The sequence below is a fragment of the Sycon ciliatum genome, chromosome 5 (assembly GCF_964019385.1).
Source record: "Sycon ciliatum chromosome 5, ocSycCili1.1, whole genome shotgun sequence".
In the NCBI taxonomy this organism is placed as follows: domain Eukaryota; kingdom Metazoa; phylum Porifera; class Calcarea; order Leucosolenida; family Sycettidae; genus Sycon; species Sycon ciliatum.
In genome coordinates, this window is record NC_088647.1 from 9,476,933 (window position 1) to 9,485,280 (window position 8,348).

The 8,348-nt window shown below is 46.7% G+C and overlaps 2 protein-coding genes across 2 annotated transcripts in view; one reads left to right on the forward strand and one right to left on the reverse strand.

Moving 5' to 3' along the window:
* Window positions 1-484, forward strand: part of LOC135817502 (probable GTP-binding protein EngB) — a 3,803-nt gene extending 3,319 nt beyond the window's left edge. The window contains exon 6 of the mRNA XM_065330704.1: window positions 1-484. This exon is cut by the window's left edge and continues 531 nt beyond it. The gene's annotated coding sequence lies outside the window, so the exon portion shown is untranslated.
* A 425-nt stretch (window positions 485-909) lies between these two features.
* On the reverse strand, window positions 910-7,322 carry LOC135817501 (transmembrane protein 143-like). Its single transcript, XM_065330703.1, has 5 exons — window positions 6,612-7,322; window positions 5,508-5,738; window positions 4,911-5,099; window positions 2,725-2,885; window positions 910-2,016 (listed from the first exon to the last, which is right to left on the reverse strand). Exons 1-5 carry the CDS (start codon window positions 7,038-7,040, stop codon window positions 1,470-1,472), a joined length of 1,557 nt encoding a protein of 518 aa, XP_065186775.1. The 5' UTR covers window positions 7,041-7,322; the 3' UTR covers window positions 910-1,469.
* Window positions 7,323-8,348: the final 1,026 nt, after the last annotated feature.

Here is an 8,348-nt window from a genome sequence, read left to right on the forward strand (position 1 = left end):
CAGATTCATCCGTTCACCATACGTGCAGAAAATGCATTGCGCTGCTCGTTAGTGCAGGCAGCTGCCTTTCTTTTTGATGGTCCGTGTGCATACAAAGTTTGACAATCTCTGATATCAGCAAGAAGCCAGCAGCGCCATCCGGATTTTTGCTGTTCTTTACAATAGGGTTCTTCAGTGTATGGAGCTGTTCTATTCTGCTGCTGGCACTCTTGATATGACCTGATCTCCTTTGAGCAGGTAGTTTGTAAGTACCGCTTACCTCCATCATGTTACCATGTTTATCCTCCCTTTCTTTTTTTTCCTTAGGGTCTAACACTTGCACCATGCTGCGCATGCTTCAACTCTTGGCCGATGGCAGACTATGCTCACTTGCTCCTATGATACTATCACTTGCCCCCCCCCCCCCCCAACCAGGACTAGCTTATGGCACTTGCACTGCAAGATTTAGTAAGCTTCACAATTTTACTGTTCTTCAGCCTGTAAACTCCGGACAGGGTTTCATGTCGGTGCTGTAAAGTTGAACCAGTGCATTTCTACGTGAAAAACTTTGTAACCAGAATGAAAATTCTAATTCAGAAGTGCTATTAACTCAGTAGCATATAGTGCTCCAAACGGAGTTGGCAACAGTCAAGTAAAAATTTGCAATAACGCACTCTGTTGTGAATGGATCCAATTGATAAAGAGAAAAAGATACAATAAATGTGTGAACCCCGTGTGACGGGTGTCTACTTCATTTGAAGTAAGTGATTCTAAAAATGGTACAAGTAAATAAGGTTGCGATGCAAGGGTTGGGAGAAAGAGAGAAAGACGGAGAAAAAGAGTCCACAATCCCCAGGGGTTATGAACTGTTGATGCCATGCTACGACTGCGTGTGCGGAACAGGCAAATTACATAATGTACATGATCATATAGACATACCGGTACAACAGAAGAGACAAAAATTCAAAACTGAAAATTGGTAAAATCTACAGGCAAAATTCAAATGAAAACAAGTTGACAAAATCTACAGGTGTGGGCATGAATAGCATGCAACCACATCGCGAAGAAAAAGAAGAAGCAAAAACCATGCAAGACTCGCCGCCATGGCGAGATAGTGCATGTACAGCGTAGCAGGCACAGGTGGTTGTGACTAACAGTTCAATGCACCACTGTCAACTCAACTGCAGCGGCATAGGCGCCATGTGAAACCAGCGCACAGACTAGCATTGCAAGCGAGTGAGAGCAACACTGCACCTCACCTGTCACAACATATGCCCAGCGAGCTAGTGATGACAGCGGGTGAAAAAACCCAAAACACGTTGACGAACAACAAAGCAGCAGTGTACGGCAGCACAACAGTACACAAGTAGTACCACGACTACCACTGCCACCACTAAATCTAATCAAATTGTTCTGCATGTAGTGTCCCTGGTAGCCAGTTCATAATGTGCTGGCACAGCATATGATCTGAACAATGCCACCCAACCAGTCTACTTTGACGAAGCTCCAGATGGAGCAGTTGGTCCGCCGTCATCTGCCAGCTCTCCCTCCGCAACTTCCATCACGTCGTTACCAGATGGAGTAGCCTTGGTGATCGAGTGAGACTGCAGCAGGAGAATAGCTTCGGCGATCTCCGTCGTCAGGAGCGTGCTGTCTCGACCGCGCTCCGACACCAGTCCCAGGCGTTGCAGGCATGACATGGCGTCGCTCATGTCAAAGCGGAACGACTCGTTCGGCAGCTTGAACTGCTGCACGAGCCACTCCTCGATGGCACGCTGCAGCTCAAACTTATTGGCCGGGATCTTGCTGCCCTCAGCCATGCTGGACAAGACAAACGTGTAGAGAAGCAATGCCTCCTTGAACTGCTCATCACCGGCACGATCACTAAGCTGTGCCAATACGGCACGGTTGTTGGCCACGTTGTGGAAGTACAGCATCTGCGTCAGCTGTGCCAGGTAGGAGTTGCGCTTGTTCTTGAACGCCAGCCACGCACGGAACGTGGTGATACCGACCAGCAGTGCGCCCACCCACATGTAGCTGTGTGCACAAGCAAAGGAGAAACACAGGGGCAACGAGACAGTTAGCGTGGTCATACAGAGCTCATACTACAGTGCTGGCAACTGAAATCGCGGCACGCCGCCCAGGGGGTCGGATTTCAGTTTCCAGCACTGTAATATCCTTTACCTGGCACTGACGGTGTTCCTTGGTGCAGATAATTTCCCTCTTCCGGCACAAAGCTAAAGATGAAAGGAAATTTTCTTTTTCACAGAAATAAATGCCCAATATCACAGTTTTAATATAGCTACAAAGAGGACTAATTGTACGGTAAGCATTTCCTATATGTCGACATGTATGTGTAAAATGTTATACGACGATCGCAAGGCACACAACAAGTGAAAGAGAGGATTTGTTCAGTTTCAGTTTCACTTTTGTTGTGTGCCTTGCGATCGTCGTATAACATTTTACACATCTTAATGTCTGTGGTGTCTCCTTTGCACCATGGCTGGTAGCTCGGCCTATTTAGCTCGTAGCTGTACTGATGAGGCCTTTATGGCCGAAACAGCTTGCTGTCTACAGCATTGGGTAACATTTTACACATACATGTCGACATATAGAAAATGCTTACAGTTACTGTACAATTAGTCCTCTTTGTAGCTATATCAAAACTGCTGCCTCCGAAACGCTTGTTTACAATATCACAGTACATGCACTATCTAGGCATCACTGGGGCCAGAGAATACGTACTGGATCTGCAAGTCCAGCAGGAATGCAATGGCTTTGAGTGATAGCGTCATTACACCGCTGCTGATGCCAGTCATCAGCATGTAGCGATCCAGCTTGGACATGACCACACGACCATCGGGTAGAAGAGTCTCCAGCCTTCGACAGGGTACGTCACGGAATATCTACGGCAACAACAGTCAGAGTAATCCCAAACATGTAATTTTCGGTGTAACTTTAATTTTGGTGATTTCGGTAGAGAAACCAGGCACCTATACTAAACTAAAATTACACCTAAAAGGCACTAGAGTATGCACTGTATGTGAAGGAAACGCTGGTCGCCTAATTCTGCATTACACCTGAAACCTGGCAGGCCTCTGGCACCTAAAATTACGTGTTTTACAGTAATCCCAAACATGTACATACGGTGCGGTCGCGTATTAAAGCTGGGCTTATTCCTGTAGAAGCCACTGTCAGGGCTAGGCTTCTATTCAAACCAGGTACTTTCTACGTGTGTCAACACTAAAACCAGGCTTATGTGCAGACAGTGTATCTTGAAAATCAGGCTTGTATTCAAAATAGGCTTCTACATGAGGCGGGCTTTAATACAAGACACTATGGTACACTGCTCAACCATCCAATCCTAACGAATGCCAAGCTCTTCCCTGATTTCTTAGCATCCCACGAGGTGTACTTCGAACACACCACAGACCAGCATCCAGTTTCAGTGCAGTGCAGTGCCTCATCCAGACAACATACAGCGATGGTTCCGATAAACGAACTCGCTGCCAAAGTCAAAAATGCGTAAATGAAGTGCAGTGCTGGCCAGTGACCCTTTGCCCTCGTGAGTACGAAATAGGGTGATGCACTACACAGCCCTTGCACTATGAACACTGGGCTAAGGCCTGTGCACTCACGCAAGGCACTGCGTTATTCATGGGGACGAAATCGAGTAATTCCCTCACTGGCCAGCAACACTGTAAAGTACAGTACATGTACAGTGCGTATCGGTTATAGTGTGGTCGTATACAGGAATATACTGCTTACAAGAATGAACACTCATTTTTTCATAATCATTATGCGAACTGCGAATTACACCATGACCTATTTCAGTACGGAAGTACAGAGCCAACGGAATGCACAACAGGAGCGTGAGACAAGGGATGGGAGGAGACGGGACCTGATTGCTCCAAGGCAGGACGTCGTTGAGGAGGATTCGGCCAGTGAGTCCAGTGAGTCCGGTGAGTGTGAGAGCGAGAATGATTGTGTGAGTAAGAGTGGGTGCGAGCGTGTGTTTTCTAGTAGGAAGTCATCAGTGTATAAGCATCTTGTATCTCGTCCTGATTGCTGCAAGGTGTATTCTGATTCTTCTTTTTCTGTTTTGTGCCGTGCTCGTCATGGTTATAAGTTGCAGTTGAGTGTGTTAGAAGCTGTTTGTCAACGTATTCATAAGCCTAATCTGTGTGTCCAGAAGGACAGCATTATTCGTTTGAAATTGTTCTAGTAGCAGCTTGTTCTGTCTGTTTGGCCCTGGTTGGCCATGGTGTCGTATCTTGTGTCACAGTATACTAGTAGTCTTTACAAGTTCGTTAAGTGCTTTCGCAGTTTTTCCTGTTATTACCTTAGTGCTAGGATTATCATTTTCATAGGTGTTGTTTCTTCTCACTCCATTTGTCGGTTCAGCTCGTTCTGTTGATCGCAATTCTAAAACTATTGTCGCCTCGACGCCTATTTACATATTTTATGTGTATATTTATTCTTACAAGCAGTATTATCGCATAGTAGAATATATCGGCCCTAAGAATGGATTTTGTGTAGCAAAATATGCCAGATTAGCGCAAAGTGTATCGCCTGTAGTAATAACATCTGTGCTCTGTGCATACTCAATACAATAATTCAACACAAAAAGAGAGTTATGTCCAAGGGAGCATTGGAGAATCACTTTTTCTGTCCAGTCGGACTCTTTCTTTCGACTTCTCTCGTACCCGCTGCTCCGCAGTCGCCTAGCACGACCGCGAGTCTGATTGATCCGTGTGTACGTGTCCACATGCCAAACGTGCGCGCATATGATATGTCTCACGTGATTTATCGTGTGTAAGAAATATCGGCAATAAGAATCAAATGTCGTTTTTCAAACACCCACGCTATAACCGATACCTACTGTACATGTAAAAGCTATTGCGTGATGCTACTAAGAGCTAGCTCCATACCTTCAAAATGAGCTTGTCACTTTGGTGCTGCCTGGCCAACAACACAACACGTCTGAACGCCTCATCGCTGCCCTTCGGTGGCGGGTTGAAGCGGTTCTTCAAAGCGTCAACACACCAGTAGCCGGCCCGGACAACAAAGTGGCTGTCAGATCTATCATTTCGCACGGGTCCCTTCCCTCGAGTCCAGATCTATCAAGTGCGAGGACAACACAAATAGAGTCCGGGATAAATATCGCAACCAAACAACCACACGTAGTACTAGCAGCACAGACACAAGAATCTCATATTCTAGGGAATGCGGGCTGCGAGTGATCACCGGATCAACCGAAACAGACCAGACTCTGTGTCAGCCATAGAGTGAAACAAAGCAAACAGGTACAATGGTGACGGGGAGCATGCATGCCTGGCATTTCAAAGTGAAAACAAAGCATCCACCCGGCGCACTACCCATAACACAATGCTGACACGTAGAAAGGAAAAGGACATATGGATACGAGTCGAGAGTAACTATCCACCACTCGTATCCATATGTCCTTTCCTTTCTACATTTATTATTGGCTCAACATCCGAGTTACAATGCTGACAGGAAGGTATTACCTGCAGAGTGTCGTAGGAGTTGACATTGACACTGACACGGACACCCTCGCTGGTGTGGTGCTCGCGCATCTCCTCGCAGACCAGGTGGTGTGGCAGTCGCTGGAAGTTGGCCTTCTCCAGTACGCGGCCAAGCTGCCGCAGCAACCAGAACTCGTGATCCAGGTACTCGTTACGCGTTAGCCGGTGTTGCGTCATGGTGTCTTTGTCCGGGTCAAGCGGATCATACAGGTGCTGCAATACACAATGTACAGTGGAGAAAGTTGGACAGATGAATAAATAGACACAAGAGGTACGCAAAAGGAAATAAAATACAGTACTGCAAGTCTACAAATTTTCGACCCATTCAAATTTCGGCCTCCCAGGGCCAAAACACATTTCGGCTGCATTAAATTTTCGGCCTGTACTGTTGATGCCTGTAAACACTGTCACACTGAACCTTGCAAAACAACATTTCAGCCACAACAGATTTTCGGCCAAATGTGATCAGGCCGAAAATAGCCGATAATAAATATGCGCCGAATATTTGTTGATTTACAGTATGGCTGTTTCATTGTTACTCAGATGTTCATGGTAAAAACTAATCATCGGACAACATAAGGAGAATAGAAGAAGATAGATAGATGAGAGAGAGAGAGAGAGAGAGAGAGAGAGAGAGAGAGAGAGAGAGAGAGAGAGAGAGAGAGAGAGAGAGAGAGAGAGAGGGGAGAGGAGAGATCTGCATAACGAGAACTGTACCAAGCTGCAAGTGTAGGTGGTATAGATGTGTACAGGTGTGTGCCTGTGCATGCATGCGTACGTGCGTGTGGGCACGCGCGTGTGTACTGAGAACTATCTTCAGGGGAACATGACTTGCACATGACCCAGTGGGATGGAGATTGGAACACTAGAACAGCTCTAGTTGTGTGCTAAGGGCCCTGGTCACTAGTAAAATGATGTCACCTGCATTTACTACAATCGTCCAAAATTATGGCGCCGTCGTGCATACCCCTAGCAGGTGTGTGTTGCTTGTTTCCCTGTACCCATGGGTACGCGCATGTGTGTGTGTGTGTGTCGAGGGGTGTGTATTTGTGTGTGTGTGTGTGCATGTTTGCATACGCTGCCTACCTTCATCTCATCTAAATGATGAACCATTTGGGTAGCAACAGACTGGTTCAAAGCCAGAGCAAACTGCTCAAATTTCCCAGATTGGTCTCCATTCAGAAGTGACTTGTCCTCGATAAGGCGACGAATCAGAAAACGCCTGGACACAGGTATAAACTTCTCTGGGACTTTCTCGCCAAAGTCGCCCAGGTGAGCCACTTCAAACGTTTTAGGCTTGTCGATAGCAGCAGCCCTGCCACCCCGCGGAGCAGTGGTACTTGCTTCAGACACAACGGGTGCAGGCCGAGGTTTGGAGCTGGGAGTTGAGCTGGTGCTCTCCTTCGTGTCCTTAGACTTAAAGGGTGCTGGTGGTGCGGGGGCTTGAGATGCACAACTCCGCACTCCAATTATGGCACTGTGCAGAGGACATCGCAGCCGTGCTGCAAGGGCCATATCTGGTAGCCTGTACTTGTGTTCCTACGACAAGAACTCCCTGAGTCACAGGTAACGACAACAACTAATACTTGTGCTTTTCAAGCAAATCAAGAAAGGGAATGATGTGTGGATGTATTTTACGAAGACGATCAGGCTGCTCAATTGATCTCCATCATATCCTATCAACTGACTACACAAAGAAATGCTTCGTGCAGCTAATCCAGGAAGTATGACAGTCACTTTTGAACTTCCAAACCCAATGCTGTAGAGAAACAACTCACTACAGCATTCACCAACAAAATAGTTCATATTTCGAAAATATTTTCTCACTGTCCTTTTTCCATATTTTTTCATTTTGAGCTGCTTGTAGACATGCACGATATACGATAGCGCGCTACCTACGGCACGTACCGTACCACATGGTCGACAGCGGAATGAGCGGATATCCGGACTCAACTCCAAGATGCCCCGCCCCCCCCCCCCCCCCCTCCCCTACTTCCTCTACAAAAATAGCTCCAACACACCGGCTCACCACCTTTTCCGCTCACCCTTACCATGCTTACTGGCCTTAGCCTCAACGGCTCAAGCTTACATTGTAGGTCAATGGCAGCCTTCGCTAAGACTACAAATGTAAGAGGCCATTCACACGACGTGCAAATCGCACCGTTTCCAAGGATATTTACCATGATAACCCCAGCTGGCCCAGGGGTTATGTACTCTTGCTACGATTCAGCACGAATCAGCAGCTAGCCGGAATATGTGTAGAAACCCAATAATCGTTTAGTCATGCATGATGACGTTTTAATTTTCGTTGCATTCGATTCCGTCATCACTCAGTCACCAGGAAATTCAAACTGAGCAAACAAAATAAAAATAAAAGGAGCAAAGATGTGCTGAGTGTGTCGACTGGGAGAAACTCCTGTGGAATTCTGTATGGGATCTTCTTCTTTAGCCAGCTTCTGTCCGTCCAGAAGTTCTTCTCGACGCATAGAATGTTGTAGTATTTGGGACGTGTTCCAGAAATGAAGCAGCTGCGATGTCTTCTATCGCAAGACGCACAAAATAAATACTCAAAAATCACCAAAATATAAATACCACAAGGTGATCATGGTGGCTGTTGAACGTTCAGACTCTGCGCTGGAGAATCTGCAGACTTTAGTAGCTGATGGATTGGCTCTTCCTACTGTGTTCCAAGCACCTGCTGCGTCGTGGGCTCGTTCTCCGATATGGGCACCGCAGGAATTACGGAAGATCTCAGGTGATACTAAAACTGACTTCAGGGTATGGCCTGTGGCATCAGGATTTGTTTGGGAGACAGACTGTCCG

Bases quoted from the DNA above. Each gene is read 5' to 3' on its own strand.
- LOC135817501 (XM_065330703.1), bottom strand. From the start codon at position 7,040: ATGGCCCTTGCAGCACGGCTGCGATGTCCTCTGCACAGTGCCATAATT. The intron at 5,100-5,507 runs GTAATACCTTCC...CGCACTTGATAG, and splicing joins ACTCCTACGACACTCTGCAG to ATCTGGACTCGAGGGAAGGG. The intron at 2,886-4,910 runs GTATGGAGCTAG...TTGTTGCCGTAG, and splicing joins GTGACAAGCTCATTTTGAAG to ATATTCCGTGACGTACCCTG.